Source organism: Stegodyphus dumicola, chromosome 7 (genome assembly GCF_044657685.1).
Source record: "Stegodyphus dumicola isolate Sdum_Otavi_A_Nest chromosome 7, ASM4465768v1".
Taxonomy (NCBI): domain Eukaryota; kingdom Metazoa; phylum Arthropoda; class Arachnida; order Araneae; family Eresidae; genus Stegodyphus; species Stegodyphus dumicola.
This window is the reverse complement of record NC_140774.1, coordinates 96,712,842-96,731,902: the sequence shown is the minus strand read 5'-3', so window position 1 is coordinate 96,731,902 and position 19,061 is coordinate 96,712,842. Positions and strand designations below refer to the sequence as shown.

General features: G+C 31.0%; 1 protein-coding gene across 1 annotated transcript in view; it reads left to right on the top strand.

The window, feature by feature from the left end:
- LOC118201720 (ribosomal protein S6 kinase 2 alpha-like) overlaps positions 1-19,061 on the top strand; it is a 151,731-nt gene that overhangs the window by 7,133 nt on the left and 125,537 nt on the right. The window contains exons 4-5 of the mRNA XM_085820615.1: positions 702-783; positions 12,389-12,469. Of these exons, the coding sequence (XP_085676741.1) occupies positions 702-783; positions 12,389-12,469 (163 nt within the window). The remainder of the gene's footprint in view (positions 1-701; positions 784-12,388; positions 12,470-19,061) is intronic.

Sequence of the window (19,061 nt, the reverse complement as noted above, 5' to 3'; positions counted from 1 at the left end):
ATTTCCTTGTTGTCTCATAGATTCTATCTCTGAGAGCAACTGTAAAATAACCTTTTCTGGTTGGCATATACTTTAACATCATATAGTGCTTCTTCTCATTTTTAATTTCAATGAAAAGCACATTGAAACTAATTAATTTTTTATTTGAAATTAACAATGAAGTAAAACTAAAGATAAGTTACTAAGTAAAACTTAGTAACATATCTTTAACAGTGAAATAAATCTGCTTTAAAAATTGAATGTTATTTAACTGTTAGTTTTATTAAAACTGCAAATAAAAACGTTTCTTATGCAATTAACCATTTTAAATCTGTATTCAATAGTTACCAAAACAAGCTGTAATCTGCCAGCAAATACTTCAGCATTTTTTACGAAAATCTTTTTTCAAAAGTTTTTTCTCAGTTTTTTTCACATATTACCTATATCTAAATCAGCTGGTGCTTTTCATGTTCATATTTTAATAATTTTTCTGCTATCATTTGAAATCAGTTTCAAAGACTGAATTTTGAAAATTCTTAATAATATTCATGTCGATTTACAACCCTTGCATCCATTAATTAAACTTTTCCATGGATAGCAATTTACACTTATAAATCCAGTGCAAAGCTCTATATGCTGTATTAAATATTTATTTACTTTACAATCAAATTTTCCTAAAGTATTTGTCATAATTCAGTTACTTATTTCCTCATATATTTTAGGTCTTCCTAGTTAAGAAACTTACGGGTCCTGATGCAAATACTTTTTATGCTATGAAAGTTCTTAGGAAAGCTACTCTAAGAGGTATTTTTGATAATTAATTCATCAAAAGTTATAAAATTAAAGTCATCAAATGCATTTTTGTATGATTTTAAAACTGCTTTTTTAAATGAAGTATTTTTAATTGTTAAAATATTTAATTTTAAATCACTTTTAACACAATATATTTCTGAATCGGTTATATAATCAAGGAATGGTTTCTAGCTAATACATTTTGATAGGCTAGCAAAATATGATTGTAATAGTTAAATAATCCCTTAAAAGCAAATTTTTCTTTGGAAATGGGAGATCAGAATGAGAAATCATACATTTGTCATCGCCTTATAATTTTCGTACCATGGAAAAGTTACATTTTCTATTAATTTTCTTCATGCTGTTAATATAAAAGGAAATTAACATGGTTAAAAAAATGCTTTATAAAAATCCAGTTACTGTAGCCCAGGGCTGTTTTATTATATATGAAGTGTACTTGGCACGTATGCATTAGTGCTTCGATCTCAGTAATCCATTTTTTTACACTAAAATTTTTATGTATTAAATTTATTTAATGTTATCTTTTTCACTTAAAGTGATCATGAAACAAACCAAATAGACAACAGATAAACATTTGAAAAGCATATTTAAATATGCTAATATACAATTAATACAATTTCGGTAATATTTAAGTGAAAAAAATTCAAATTTGATGCAAAAAATTTAGATTCCCCCAAATACTCCTTTTGTCTACAGCATATATATAGGCACAATATTATTAGAAGGCCACATACTTGAGATTCAAAATTTCATCTTTATATGAAAGAAAGTACAGTATGAAGTCCGTCATCCGGACTCGTCGGGACTTCGGCAATTCTGTATTAGGGGTGATCATCAATTTAAATCTGGTAAGATGGCATGGCATGCAGAAATTATACAATTAAAAATATGAAACCGTAATTTATGAAATAAAGAGCAATTATGATCTAAAGGGTATCAACATTTACAAAAAAAAAAAAAAAAAAAGCTTAATGTTTATTTGTTTACTTTATTAAACATTTCTTTCAATGTAAGTTGTTTAAGTTGCTTCGTTTTTTGTTCTAATACTTTCTCTTTATTTCTCTCTTCTATAAACAGACATAATTTCTTGTTCAGTTACAAAGTTCCACTGTTCAAATCTTGTAATTGCTGTGTCGAGAATAAAGACTAACTTGTCAATCGAATTTTTTTCGTTTTCAATAACCTCTCTGTCACTTTCTTTACTATCGGAAGCGCGCATGTATAAATGCTTTACTGGCTTTATGCGCATGCGTAGGTTTGTGGCTTTGTGGTCCGGATTATAGATCATTCCGGATAATGGACATCCGGATTACAGACTTTATACTGTACATGAATTAGCAACCTTTACAAGAATTTCAACCTTTTGCACATCTACCAGTCCTTTCTGAAATATCTGTCTCAGAAATGTCACAATAAACCTGTTGCCATGTGATGCTCCCCAAAACAGTCCTGTGATATTAAATTGCTTTTAGTCCATCATGTTCTAAAATTCATAGTGTCACTGAGTTCTACGAATTTCCTAGACGGCTATTATCCTATAATCTGCTTGCTGCATAGTTTTCCCTGGGTATAAAGTTTTATCTTTGCTTATTTCTTATCTTCAGCACTCCTAGCTGGGCAACACTTCTAGGTAATACTGAATCAGTATTGTCCATAACAAGTGACTAAAGGCAGCTCAACAGAAATGAACTATACCTCTTTATCAACATTTTATAGCACAGACATCCGAAAATGTAGGAAAATACCAATCTTCAGCTTGTTTCAACTGAGCTCAAACAAGACATAGTTTCTCACCTCCAGGATTATGAGGTAAAAATCACAACCCTGTGCTTAATGCTGTAGACCAGTGGTCGGCAAACTCATTAGTCAACAGAGCCAATTATCAACAATTCAGTGATTGAAACCTCTTTTAAGAGCCACATTTTTTAAACTTAAATTTTATAGGTAGGTATTTTGTTATTCACTTAATTAGGGTAATCTTTTGCTGGCTTTTACTTAGAACGTCTTCAGTCTGATCGATGTACACTCGCTGAGATCAACCATCTTCCATCTGCCCCATCCACACTTATCTTGCATACTTCTTTTATGTATCTTCTTATCTTCTTTCGTACATTGTTTCTATATATTCAAACCATCTTAACATACCTTTCTCAACACTATATCTATTTTCATTCCACAACACTCCCTAACAGTAACTTAAAATTTCAATTTTTAAATCTTAGTTAAACTATGTAGTTATGTCAAATAAAACTTGATATTGCACTTAATGGCAGTACTATTTATTGATAAAATTGTAAGGTATTCAAAAACTTAAATCGTGATAATGATGAACAAACACCAATGTAAACAATGGCCTTGTGTCTCCTTGGAAAGTTTATGTAACTCAGGTTTGTATTCTGTTGTTTTTAATTTTAAGCATGATTCTAGGTTCTCATCAATAAGATAACTTCTTAATTTACTTTTGATAGGGTTCATGCTTGCAAATGATTCTTCACATGAATATGTAGACCGGAATAAGGGAAAGAACAGCAAATGCTAGTTTTTTCAGCTGATTATATGACTCAGGAATACTATTCCATGTGCTAAAAATCAACATATCTTCCTTTTCCAGGTCTTTCAAAGCAGACCACTTATGCTGTGAATTAAGCATTTGGTTTTCTTCAATGTTTCTATATCAGTGCTAAAATGTTCATATTTCGAGCTCCATAATTCTTTGTTTTTTAAATCCAACAATTGGATTTCAAAGCTGCCAATGTCAGTATTAAAGTGAGAAAATTTTATTCTATTACAGTAGTATTAAGAGGTTTTTTTAACAAAGGCTAGCACCGCTTGGCTGTTTTTGAATTCTTGAAACCTGCTAAGAAAAACTTCTCTCATATTCAAAACTTGTTTAGAAATAGCAAATATCAATATAAGAATTTTTTTGGCGAGATTTCAACAGGCTTGGAAAGTGAATCAAAGTTTCTGTTTCAAAATCCTGAGCAAAAAGAGATAATTTATTTTCAACACACTTTTCAAAGAGATTTCTCCCCGAAAAGTGTGTTTATTAGTGTGTGCTTTAATTTCTGTCAATAAGGAGACTTTAATTTCAGTTAATAAGGAGATGTTTTCTCTTGATAACCAACGTACTTTGCTTTGCAGCAGAATATCTGCTTACTCGCTCTCCATTTCAATTAAAAATTCTTTAAATTGGCGATGATTAAGAGCTTTAGCTGGAGTTAATAATCTTAATCACCAATTCCATAACTTTGCAAATTTCTTCTGAAAATGTCTGCACACAAAGCACTTCTTGATGGATGATACAATGGTAAGTAAGTATCCAGTGATCGAATTTTTCTTTCAAAATAGTAACAAACCCGTTTTTTACATCATTCATACTTTATGCCCATCTATTGCAACTGAGACAGTTTTATTGAGTGGAATATGATGTTTTTTAATGCATTCAATTACAGCATTTGTTATATCCTCTCCATCTGTTTGACCTTTGAGTGGCAATAATCCTAGAAGTTCTTATTTGGGATGTGTAGATGAAATACATCATACAAAAGTGAAACTTGTACTTTATCATTTATGTGACAAGACTTGTCAACTGCTATTTCATAAAGCTGAAGCCAATTTAAAATGTTTGAAGACATTTTGACTGTTTTAACTTTCACTGTTTTAGCAGACAATGGTAACTCTTTAATTTTTTTAGGATATCTGCTTTGTTTTGAAATTAAAATAGCTCTTTGGATGCATTTATAAAAAAACTTTTTATGTATTCACCATCTGTATATGGTTTGCATCTTTTAGCAATCTCTTGACTAATCACAAAACTTGCAGTATTAACATTATTGGAAGATTGTAATACAGAACTTGATTTTTCTCGACTCTTCTGAAGTTCCTCAACTGCTTTCTTCCTTGCATAACCGACAGGATATTTAGTACTAAATTATATGTGTCTAGTTGTGAAGTGTCTCTCTACGTTTGATTTCTTGTTATTAGCCAGTTTGTCCTGACAAATGAGACAGGTTGGAAGACCATTTCAGTTTTGAATAAACATGGAAGTCTCGGTTCCTTCAGCTTGAAATTCATGGTGGATTTCATCATCCATTTTTCTTTGCTTCATCTTTTTAGCCATGTTGCTATGAGAAGGAATGAATAGGGCCAGAAATAGCAAAATGATTGAGGACCAGGAAACAGCAGTTAGGCAAGAAAACAACAGTATCCCGGGACATAAGGAAACAAGAAATGTGCGTTTACAGCCATGAATTTATTCCTGCCTTTTAAGTGGTTTTGAAATAAAACAGGGGGAACCTCTTGCATTAACCAATCTACAAAAAGTCTCTTGACTGACTGGTTTACAGAAGTAATAACACTCGCTCAACATTTGGATGAATTGCACGCACATCGCCAGAGATATGGGAGCCTCGGTTCTGGCTAAATGCACATTGTTATTCATGAGTGTCCATGTAGAGTTGTTAACTCAAAATAATACAACTAGCCGATTTTTGAACTAGTAGCTGAAGTGTGAAATAAGAAGATAAACAATTATACTGGTGATAGATCTTCAGTAGGATAGTGTAATAAATCACATAAAACAAGTGCTTTGCATCAAGGCAGGACACAATCGAATGTGGATGTTAGTATTATTCTTATCAGTACAATTGTACTAAAATCAGCACAATAGCCCATTTATCAATACATCGGAAATACACCGAATAATGTAAAAAGGAAATTTCGTGTCAACATATCTTGAGTTTTTTAGACATTCTAGTTAAAAGTTTTTTCATATTATATACCACCCAAACATCATCTATGCATTTCATGTTGCCTAAATTCAGTTGCTTGGAAAATTTTTGTTTCAGATGCTGGAAAAACTTTAAATTTGAAAGGTCTAGAAGCTAAAAATTGTAATATTTTGAAACTAAATTTCATTTTTATGTTATTTGGTTTCTCATTCAAGTTAAAATTGCCATTGAATGGTTATATTAATTCAAAGCATTTCATTAGTTGAAATTTAGCATATGGCAAAACTTTAAATTTGAGAGGTCTAGAAGCTAAAAATTGTAATATTTTGAAACTAAATTTCATTTTTATGTTAATTGGTTTCTCATTCAAGTTAAAATTGCCATTGAATGGTTGTATTAATTCAAAGCATTTCATTAGTTGAAATTTAGCATATGGCAACTATTACAACAGCATAATTTGATGTATAATCAGCACAATCAAAGTGGCAAAATTGTTACCAAAAAATTTCCTAGGAATAACATTGGCAGATATGGGTTTTCAGTTGTTTTCATGCTTTTGTAAAGTTTAATGGTCTTTGTGTTGTATTTTCAAGATTTTCGTGCTTTTACGTATGCTTGCCTGCATGTGCTATTTTGTGGAAGAACCACACTCAAGGAGCCAAAGAGTTATACTTGGCTCACGACCCAGGGTTTGCTGACCTCTGCTCTAGACCATCCGTAGGTCAGCTGAAGCCTGCTGCCCAATACAGTCTACCTCTCTCCTCTTATGTATTTTCCAATCCAAAATTCAAACCAAATTTGATCTCTAGAACCATGCAAGGACCTAAGAAATTTTGAAGGATATGCCCTAAAATAAAATTACTGGTTGACTAAGAAATTAAAATTATTTTCTTACGAATGCCAATTTAAAAATCCTTCCACACAGCTAGTCACAAAACTGCAGGCATTTGGCAGATATTACAGATCCTTGCATACTTGAATTGGATGCTTTAAGAAAATACAACTTTTCCTTAAATTTGAAAAATAACGAACTACATTCTGCCTCTGAGGACATAGCTCTGTTTGGTATTAATGATGAAGGAGTTAAATATGTTTGCAAAATGATAGCTGAGGATGAGATCACAATACGAGCAGGAACAGAACTTTTTTTCCTGGATCCATAGCCGATAATAGAAATGTCCACTATGGCATCATGTTATCCCAAGAACTCCTAACGACCCGAAAGGATTACTAGTAGCCTCAACACTCATCGACCTATCGAGTACCATTATCCCAGTGACATTTGCCAATGTAACTGAGAAGGGGAGAGTTATTGTCATATGTCCTCCATTGACCAATGTTAAACGAAACAGTAACATCCCAGAATCCATGTCTTCAGAGAGCATTACATCGGAGTTATTGCAGAATGTAAAATTAAGTGATGAAGAGAAGAATGCTGCCGAATGTGTCATTCAAGAATTTATATTTAATTTGAATAAGTATTATTGACTACCATGTTAGCTGTAACCAAAATTCCTTTTGTTGGTTTCTAGAAATCTCGAGAAACAAAGAAATTACCAGAAATTTCTTGCAACCGATTAAAAGCTATAAAAAACCGGAGAGAGAGATCTCAGCTCAGTTGCTTAGTTACTGTTGTTGCGATTTTAGTTCTGCGAGAACTGAATTAGCTTTTTCTTTCTCTTTGAACTGCTTTGTGTTTTAATGTTTTAATAGTTTAAAGAATAGCTACTTGCAGTAGTGTGCTCTGTTTATCGTATTTGCATTCTACTTATTATTAGTGCCTGATATTGTGAACACATGTAAGAATATCTCTGGGGAAAATTCCAGCATTTTGTTAATTTCTTGTGATAAGAATAAATTTTATTCACTTTTTATCGGACTTGTGCATTCAATCTTTTATGAACTTTAGTGAGTTGAAGTATTCAAATAGGAAATGAATAAATAAATCGTTATTGAGATATTTGTTACCCTGTAACACAAAATGGTACAAAAGTTTTTTTTTTCACATGAAACATTTCGCTATTGCATTACTTTCATTTTGCAGGTGTGTCTTTTGCTCACATAGTCTGGCCTTGAAAATAAAAAAATAACATCCAGGATTCTTTCTTGTAAAGTACTTCTCCTGTCTAAAACTATGGTACTTTCTGATTATTTGGAACCCCTATAAAAAGTCACAAATTTGTTGGCAATTTTCAAAAGGAACTGCAAATTTGTTGGCAACTAATTTTTTATAAAGCTAATGTGCAAGAATTGTTTTCAGAATAGTGGCTCACTAAGAATTTTATAAAAGAGCTATTAATCAATAAAATTTTAAAAAAAGAAACACTGGTACTAAAACTCTTAAAATTTTCAAACCGTTCTTCTGTTATTTTTTTGCGCTATTCTTCCCATTTACACAAAGATCAGTTTTCGAAAAAAATTGGAATTTCTTAAACGTTGCATTGCATGCAACTTTGCACATTGGCTAACTATAAATAGAGTGAATATATGTTCTAAATATTAGAAGCTTTCTTCAAACCAGTTTCCAACCTAACATTTTAACACTTTGATTGCAATTTTTCATATTACATTTTCATAAAATTCAGTCATTTAAGATGTACAGTTTCGCAGAATATAAGTTTTTGCATTTCCTGTTATTAGCAAAATACCATAGCTTTGGAAAAATGCATTACTTTCTTTTCTGTTATCCAGTAAACTCCATAGTCCCATTACAAGAAATTCATGGCATGAAAAACAAGCATACCCAATGCAGAAAGAAACGCTAATTGGAAAATGATGGTCGATTCTTAAAATTACAAATCTACATATACTTAAACATATGTGCACTACTTGCATACCTGGGATGTCGCATAAATATTTTTTTCATGAGATCGTGGCTTACTGCATAATAATTTTGGCAACATAGCCTTGTGAATTGCATATCTGTTGCAATCGACCATCATTTTCCAATTAGCGTTTCTTTCTGCATTGGGTATGCTTGTTTTTCATGCCATGAATTTCTTGTAATGGGACTATGGAGTTTACTGGATGACAGAAAAGAAAGTAATGCATTTTTCCAAAGCTAAGCATTTTGCTAATAACAGGAAACGGAAAAACTTATATTCTGCGAAACTGTACATCTTAAATGACTGAATTTTATGAAAATGTAATATGAAAAATTGCAATCAAAGTGTTAGAATGCAGGTTGGAAGTGAGTCAGTGATTTGTCAGTGAGGGTGTAGGGAAAATCAAAGTACAAAAGCTATTAAAAAACCACGGACATTTGTATAAGTAGCTAAATATATGAATTAAATTTCTGATACAATTCATGTAAAAATTTAATGGTACTTGCATGCTATCTCGTAAACCATGAAAGTTGGTTACCATGAAATGGATTGGAATCCCTCCAAAGTTGCGCTACTTGTTCCTGGGAAATTATGAAAGAACTGATGCCTCTTATTTAATAAACTATCACAAAGTATCATATATCAGTATTCAACCATGTTTCCTAAAAAGGCTTTCATCAGTATTTAATATTTTGTTAGATCCTCTGATTTTACGTAAGTACTGTTTAGTATAAACTATGAGTACAAACTTTCTTTAGATAATTTTTCCAATCCATTACTGTTTTATTGGCCATATTCAGCTGACCATTTCATGTCCATGGTAGAATCCCATCAATAATCCACAACTTATTGTTCTATCAAAAATAGGTCCCAAATTAAATTTTTTTAATGCAAAAATATATTACAATAACAATAAATTTATAGCCTTGTTCATAAAATGCAGAAGAGAGCTTATCGAGGATCAATTAAGGCTACATCAAATGAAAAGCAGTTATTACAAATGTGTTGGTATGCCACACGTATGCATAGCTGCCACATAATCACTTGCTTGGTCACAATTTCATGGCCATTGGAAAAGTATGTAAATGCCATTTAACATTTGCATTATTTTTCACGGGAGGAAAAAAATCTGCTTTGAACATTCAGATTGTTTTAAAGCTTTGAATTTTATTTTGCTATTACATTATATGTGAAAAATGGGAGCATAATAATGCCTTTAATATTATTTTGGAATGTAGGTTACAATAGTACTAGTCTCATTTTAAAATGTGTTATAAATGTAATATCTGTTGTATAAGAATTTATAAATGTAGACTTTATTATTGCAAATGTTTTATTTTTCAAATATTTCAAATATTCTTATTATCATTGAAGAGAAATTTCAAATATTTTCTCATATCATGTGAATTTTGTAAATTTTTTTATGAATATGTATTAGAATTATGTGCATGTACAGTATCAGTAAGATATTTCACAAATAATTTTGTAACTTGCAGTCTCTTAAAATTCTAGCAGTTGTGCCTCGTTTAATTTGAAATTTTTAATTTTTCTTATTGGAGTACTATAGTTCTAAAAAATGAAATTGAAAACAATGTTTGTTTTTCTTTCTTATATATGTTATTTCATTATAAATCCCTTTGCTTATATGAACCTTGGCAGAGAAGTTTTGATAACAAAATTCAATTTAGCAGTGTTACTGTTACATAGGTAGTAATGCTATACAGCAAATGCTTGTAAGTTAATATTAGTCAAATAGCATTTTTGAGAAGATTTTCTAATTTCGTTTTGATAAAATTGATAAATAAATGGTTATTTTCCAACGTATTTCAGTTTTTTGTAATTTAGTATAAATTTATTTTAAAATTATTTTTGGCAGTAATTTATGCAAAAATAATATTTAATCAAATTAAAATTCAGCGAAATCTTTCCATTTATTTCATTGTTCAAGTGCATTATAATTTGGAATGCTGGATAATGTTTATGAATAGTTGTTAAAATGTTATTTGATAAATAACTGCATGCACTTTGATTTTATTTTGCATTTTTTGGTTGTTTTCTTTATGAAAAATAATGATTCGAAAAGATAAATTGAACTGAAAATTATTTCATCTTGTATTTTTCTTTTTTTTTAAAAAAGTGGGAAAATATTTTACCTTTTTGTCAACATTTGTTTTCCATTTATATTTATAGATTAATCACTGTGAAAATCAAAACTTCTGGCTGCAGTTTTTTCTCACTAAGAATTCTGGAATAGATGTAGCTGTTTTCTTTGACATTTACTTTGTAAATTAATGATTTGGAAAACTTATAACTGTTGTTTTACTATTAGTTTGCTACTTCAATCATTTACAATTGGAAGAAAAATTTCATGATCATTTCTTCATCTTTGTGAAACGGAAGATGTATTTCATCTTAAGACGGGACACTTGTAAAGCCTGTTTCATTTTAAAAATGAATTTTTAGGCATTTATCATTTCATGTATATGTTTGATTTATTCCTGCTACGTTAACATTCAACGCCATTAATAAGACTTCTATGTCATTTTATAAAGAGCACTAAGCAAAAATGTGTTATACATCATGTAATCTTAAGCAGTCTTCATGTGCTAATGGATGTAATATTGGAGACCATTATAAACAGATTTCGGAATGGTTAGAGAAACGACCCCCCCCCCCCCCCGCAGAGCAGCATGAAATTGATAAACAGATTTCGGAATGGTTAGAGAAACAAAGGATGTGCCTTTATCCATATTTTGTAGCAATTCCACTTTTTGTTTGATGGACATCGAAACATGCTTTCGCTTTGTAGATCCTTTGGCAGCTCCAGAATCGGAAACTCTTTTTGACATAATCGAAAGTTCAAGCTTACTTTTTATAAAATTGCTCTAACAGTCTGCAAAAAATAATCAGCCGGATCCAATTAGAAGATTAAGGAACAACGCAATTTGCAACATTAACTGAAATAGGTAATTAGATAATTTTAGCCTAGCTTATACTGTTCGTTATGCATTAAACGCACATGCGTAAACATTTTATGCGCATAACAAACTTTCTGCACATGCAATCTGGACGTCCATAATCTAGAATGATCTATAATCCGGACCTCAAAGCTACAAACTTACGCATGCGCAGAAAGTTTGTAGCTTTGAGGTCCGGATTATAGATCATTCTAGATTATGGACGTCCAGATTAAAGACTTTATACTGTAGATGTTATGTACATATTTCAGGCTTAATATCCTCCCCCCTCCAAAATTGCAAGTACGCATGCGCAGAAAGTTTGTAGCTTTGAGGTCCGGATTATAGATCATTCTAGATTATGGACGTCCAGATTAAAGACTTTATACTGTAGATGTTATGTACATATTTCAGGCTTAATATCCTCCCCCCTCCAAAATTGCAAGTATCCCAATTTTCATAGAATGTAATTGCACGTAGTAATTACACATGGAAAATGTATAATAATATGTAATGGAAATATAATTTTAATAACAGATGTCTGAGTGTTAAAATAAGAGCTGAGAGAAGTCACAGATATAATTTTGAATCTGATTGCCAATCAATACATGTTAGAAATTAAACTTCCTTCATTGATCTGCTGAGGTTAAAAATGCATTTCATTGTCAAAAGGTGCTTGTAGATTGGCAGTGTATAGGTGGTGCAGCAAAAGTACTTTCCTAGAGAATTGATGATATTCAAATTTATTAAATTTATTTGTTAAATAAGTTTTATAAAATTAAAATACATTTAAATTTGTGTTATCAAAGCATTTGTATTTAGAAGCAAATTGCTTGTGTTAAATTTGTTTGATTTTATTGCTCAAGCTACCTTTTTCCTTCCATAACTTCACTATAAATTAATAGTTGAAGTTTGAAATTAAATTGTGTTAAATTATTAAGGTTCGTGTAGTTTTAATTTTACATAGTTTGTATAAAAAGCAACTTGCCTCCTCCTGTTATCTCTATAGTGCTATAAATTCTATAGTTGCAATTGATATGATGTTTAACCTACTGCTTGCTTTATGATGTGTGCTATATTTTAGTGAGAGACAGAATACGAACAAAATATGAAAGGGACATTTTGGTTGATGTTCATCATCCTTTTATTGTCAAATTACATTATGGTAAGTTGATTTTTTATAATTTAATTATTGGAATACATTGTACTGTCAATAGATCTTTGTTATGCCAGACAGTTTTAAAGTGGAGTATTACAGATGTAGATTGAGTATATTGAAAGCTCATGCCACACAAATAAAGAACCTCAATAGTTTTACATATATATGAATTTTTGAAGCAATTGAGCTGAGATTTAAAAAATGCTTATATAGTTTAAAAAATATCAATTTTTACTTATGCTGAATACAAGTCATTTTTAATATACTTTTCCTAACCACTGTTTATTGAAGCCTAGTAATCAGCATTTGCATATCAGATATCTAATGATAGATTTTTCATTAATTGATCTGTGTCTATGAATATTCACATATTTCATTTTGCATTAAAAATTTATTTATTATTCCATGAGGAAGCTATGCTTGCTTGTAGAGATATTAGTTGTTTATTGGTAACTAAAAATTAATATATAATATAAAGGAAAACTGTTACTTTAATTTAGCAATAGTCCTTTTAATTCTTCATTTTAATCTGGCTATGTCACTGCCTGTCTTAAAACTGCTAGTATATGAATCTAAAGTACATCATTTGAAAATTAATCCACATCATACCATTAGAGTAGCATTATGGTTATTCCTTCCCCTAGCCACAGTTCAAAATTTAAACAAAGAAACTGACACTATTAATATCTCTTTGTTAAAATACACATTTACTTTCCTGCCTTCCTCTGACTGTGCCAGCATCTGCTTTGTCCATTATTTAAAGATATAAATAGCTGTATAAAATTGTGGAATGCTTAGTACACCCATAAGGATGATATGGGAACATGTTTATGCTTATGAAGAACAAAACTGAAATGGTGAATAAAATTGTGAATTAACAGCCATGTCTGAAAGTTTTACTTCTTCATTATATCATCTTACATATCAATGCAGTTATCTTCAAATCTTCAAATTATCTACAGAATATACAAAAAAAAAAAAAAAAAAAAAAAAAAAACCAAGCACCAAGAAGGACTTTTGCGATTGTGATAAAATTTGGTATGCAAAAACATCTTGATCGAGCATGCAAATGACAAAGGTTCAAGGCAAATGAACAGAAATTGCAATTATAGCGCGCATTTCTAGTGCACAATTCACAAAGTATAAAACCAGAAACAGAGGCGGAAATTTTATCTTTTTTTTTTGGTTGCTGCCATTATAATTCTGTAAAGAAGCAACTAAAGGTGCCATTACGATGATATCAAAAACCTTACAGACAACTAAACAACAAATGTGATTGCATTGTAGGGATGCGGGAACCTGGGTGGTCATACCAAGCAATAGGCCGCCATCTGCAGTGTACAGATACTGCTGTGAAAAGATGTTGGCAGCAATGGTTGCTACAAGGAAATTGCTGAGTGAAATGAAGGCTGTGGAAGGCCAAAGATCACAAATGCAAGACGAGATAAGATGATTGTTTGCCAAGCCTGAATGCCCCAACAGAATTATTGTCGACTATTCAACGTACTACAGCCACGCCTATACCTCCCGTGGTACCGTCCACCATCTCACAGCGCTTGTTGTGAGGTGGGTTTACGCTCACAGAAGCCTTTAAGACATTGGCCTTTGACCCCACAACATCGATGGAGTTGTCTGGAGTGCTGTCGCAGCCGATAATCATGGCTGCCATCGGACTGGCATCGTATAGTGTTCAGCGATGAATTCCGCTTCACTCTTGAATTAGATGACCACTGTGTTCGTATCTGGAGAGGACAGGGCCAGCGCTTCCAATCAGCCTTTGTTTTACAAAGACATACAGCCATAACTCCTGGTGTGATGGTGTGGGGTGCTATTTCTTATGACACCAGGTCATCTTTAGTCATCCTTCGTACATCTTTAACAGCTCAACGATATGTTGATACTATCCTGTGGCCGTTTGCATTACCCTTCATGGCACGTCATCATGGGGCCATTTCCCAACAAAATAATGCCAGGTTACATACCTCTAGACTGTCTCCGTGCTGTTGATACTCTTCCTTGGCCAGCAAGGTCACCAGACCTTTCACCAATCAAGCATGTCTGGGGGCATGGTAGGCCACTAAATTCAGGCACCACAAAATATCACAGATCTAGAGTGGCAACTGATGAATGTCTGGCAGAATGTGTCACAGGATGACATTAGGAACCTCTACCCTCCTTGCCTCGATGAATTCGACCGACTGCTGATTTGAACACTTAATGGGTGATTGTGAGCCATGGACAGGTACTATGACCTTGATATTTTAATGATTTTATTATCTGTGTGTGAGCTATACGCATATTCAATTTCATCAAAAACAACCACTTCCTTTACGGTGCTTGATTTTTTTTTTTTTTTTTTTTGCAAAAGAGTGTATTTTATATAGTATATGAACTAAGTCCTGCTAAGGGTGTGTGTGCAATATGTATGTGCATATGTATACATACATATGCATGTATTTATATCCTTGATAATTTTTTTGTAGAATTCTTTTATGTCGGATGGTGTACACTGCGTTAAAAAAGGGGGGGGGCAGTTCTATATCTCCTGTTCAATCGGGCCGATTGACGAAATTCCAATTGCATTTTTTATGTCTCGAAAGTGCAACTTAGGCTATACACTACAAACATCTTTGCTCAGCAGTGTCTGTACGTTGCAGGTGGCAGCCTATTGCTGTGTATGACCATCCAGCTTCATGCAACCATGTTCGAAGTCATTTAGTTGTATGTAAGGTCTTTGATACTGTTGTAATGGCATCCTTAGTTGCTTCTTTACGGAATTACAATAGCAGCAACAAAAGAAGATAAATTTTCCGCCTCTGTTACTAGTTTTATACTTTGCGAATTGTGCACTAGAAATGCACGTTGTAATGGCAATTCCTGTTCATTTGCCTTGGGACTTTTATCATTTGCATGTTCGACCAAGATGTTTTTGCATACCAAATTTCGTCATGATCACAAAAGTTCTTCTTAGTGCTTCTTAGTGCTTGCTCTTCGCATCATCTTCTTAGTGATTTTTTTTGAAAAAGAGTATATATTAGATTTTTATACAGCATTATTCTAATATACATATTTTGACACAAAATCGGACTTTTTCTAAAGTGACATACAATTTTCTTCCATATTTTGATTCTACGACTCAATTTATGCCAGACTGCCAAGTTTTGTAAAAATTGCACAATGTAGTTTTTAAAAAATTAGCTCTCACAATTTTAGCTCCTCGATGTTAATTGAATTTGGTATATATTTATTAATATCTCTTTTATTTATTAAACTTTTTTGATTCTTCCTTTCACATTTCAAAATTTAGGTTCATTCCAAATAAAATTCACCCATTTTTATGATTTATTTTAAAAATTTGTATTTTTAAATAATTTTCGTAAATTTTTCAAAAAAGGTTTGAATTATTACCTATAACATCTTTACCATCATCTTAAAGTAGGAGTATTTCTAAGCGTAACTGCAAAAATTAGAGTGTTTTTTTAAAAATTTTGTAAGATGTATACGAATTTACATATTGATGCGTTTTGAAATTTGGCATCTTTTTTTTAAGCGAGAATAATGCCAAATGTGGTTTATGGAATTTTGTTACAGCTATTTTTAACCTGAAATTTCAAATAAATGTTTACGAAGAATTAATAATTTTTTTCCCTTAATGATGCATAATATTTATTAATACTATATGAAAAACTATTTTTTAAAATTATAGATGATATTATTCAAATTTTTCTTATTTTTTTTTTAATTTCTTTCTTTCTGACATTTTAAAAAAATATTTGTAAGAGTACATTTTTACCTTCACTGTGTTATCAGCTGCTACTTTACTTTAACTTCATTTAAGTTGAATTGTCTAAAATTGAGAAAGTTTGTTTGATGTTTATTTTCACAGAGTTTTTAAGCAAATGGGGCATTGACAGTTTGGGTCATGTCTCAGCTGTGAAAAAATATAAATTTTTACTCTAATCCTCTTTTTAAGTAGTAATTTTCTCTTGTGTTGTAGATTATATAAAAAACATGTTCTTTAATATAGAAGTTCCTAGGCTTAAAAAATGTAATTTAGATTAATTCCATCGGATATAAGAATCGGGTCACTTGGTGATACAGGATACGTGCTGCTAGTCTTCCTCATTCAACAAAAATCTTTTAATTCAAATATTTATCCTTTGGACTTTGCTTTAAACTTTATTTATTGTTAAAATGTCTAGAAAATGAAAAACTGTCTTCATCTCAAACACATTTGATGCAACTGATATTTTAAAAAAAATTTGACAAGGATGCAAAATTTATGGAAGTGTAACAATGTAAAAAATCTTAATTTTCTTGTGTCAGCACTGAAAACAAATGTAGAATGCAAGAAGGAAATTAGGGGGGATAAAGCAAGAATTTGAAGGGGAATCTACTTCAAGGAAGTTGGGTGTTGAAAGAGAAACTGGTTTTCGACTATATGGTTGTATAAATTTAATTTACTTCACAGAACATCATATCATATCATAAACAAGCATCCCATGATTTCTCAGTCAAATTATTTGAAGATCCAGTAATTTATCCAATGACGTATATGGATATCATCTAAAGACATTTTCCCTCTTGATGAAACCAATCTTTCCTTTCATCTCATGCCTTCAAAATGCCTAGCCTCTAAAGACTGATAAAAGCTCTGACCAAATATTGATGAAATGGATTGACTTGAATTGTTAAGTTACGGCAGAACAGGGTTATCTGCCTAAAAGAAGGGATGCCTTCGTGAAGAACTTTCTAAGGGAAACCAGCTCGTATACACATGAGAAAAACCACAAAAATGCCTGTGCAACCAGCCTGTTCACTGGGATTCGAACCCCAGAGCAAACTACCAGTTTTCAGCGACTTTACCGCTCGCCTGTTTTGGAGCCCTTATGAAATGAAAGGCAATAATTTTATTTAAAATTAATGTCAGAAATACCAAGATGTTTAAAAAAGTTGGATGCTTTTTAATATACTTGCAGAATTCCTGAAGAAAAAAAGGAAGCCATTAAGAAGAAAAAATAAATTTTTGCATAAAATTTAAAATTTTTTAATTTTATGATATTTGATTATTGTAATTTTAAAAATAAATTATTTGACCAAAATATGAATAACATTTTAAGAAACTAAATATAGGATGATAAAATTGTGTAAAGCAATGGGTACAATGATAAAACTGTTTAAAGCAATGTAATGCAAGTTATCCTAAGTTAAAATGTCGGATCTACATCTCTCTTTATTTATATATCTTTTTTGAGCGGAACATTGAAAGATATGTTAACTGTGCTTTACTGTATTGTCTCTTTTAATATATACAGTTTTCAAATGCATCGTAGTATGGGTCACAAAGTATTCTTCCAAAAGAAACGCAATTCAAATAAATAAAATAAAATTCTGGAAAATTTATATTAATAAATATATTTAAAATGTGCAGTTTGAAGGAATAAATAGAATATTTTAAAACAATTATCTAAAGAGGCAATACAACACAAACAATTAAAGTAAAAGTAAAAAAATTTAAAAATTACCTAAAATAATAATAATAACTATGTCTAAAATATATAGTATAAAGAGAAGTATTTGGGAAAAAAAAAAAAATAAAAGATGCACCTTTTATTTAAACTACACATTTCGAATGAATAAATAGAAATTTTTTAAACAGCTATTTGAAAGAAACTATGCAACTTAAACAATAAAAATAAAATTCAAAAAAGAAAAAAAAAATAATAATTATAATTAAAAATATAATATAAAAAAATTATTTGAAAGAATGAACAATATGACGTTTTCCCACTCACGCACAATGTAAAACAGGAAAGGAAAATAGGTTGCCATATATTAAGAACTATTCTGCGCACAAACTGTAAAAAAAGGGCAAAGATCAATTTTTGAATTTCTCTGTAAATTTTGCACCCAATTTTACGAAATTTAATATTTAGCCATAATTTGAGTAATAGAATCGAAATATATAAAAAAATTGGTATGCTATTTCAGAATAAGTCCGATTTTGTGTCAAAATACCTATGTTAGAATGATGCTATATATAAATATAATATATCCTAAGTCGCACTTTTGAGACTTGAAAAACACAATTTGAATTTTGTCAATCCACCCAGTAGAATGGGAGATAAACTGTCCCATTTTTTTTTTTTTTTTTTTTTTTTTTTTTTTTTTTTTTTTTTTTTTTGCGCTGTGTTTATTAGCAGTTCCGAAACTTTTTTCTTTCATTTACCCCTTAATGAGATAAGTATCTTTATAAAGTATCCTTAACCTCCTTTTTAAGAACATATAACCCCCTAACATTTCTTCAGTATTCTTGCAAAATATCTTGCAGTGCTTTTCTATTAATACCATAAAATTAATAAACTGCAGTAAATAAAGTCAGAAAAGTATAAGTTGTTTTCACAGAATGTTAATTTTGTGGGTGTTTAAAAAGGAATTTTCATCAGTAGGATCTGTAATTCAATTGTCCTTCTCATATTGTTTTCAAATAATGTTTCAATGACTCTTGGGGGGGGGTTAACTGCTTCCCTTACATATTTTTTTTTAAAAAAATTGCAAGAAATCATCACATTTTTTTATTTTATTATTAAATACAACA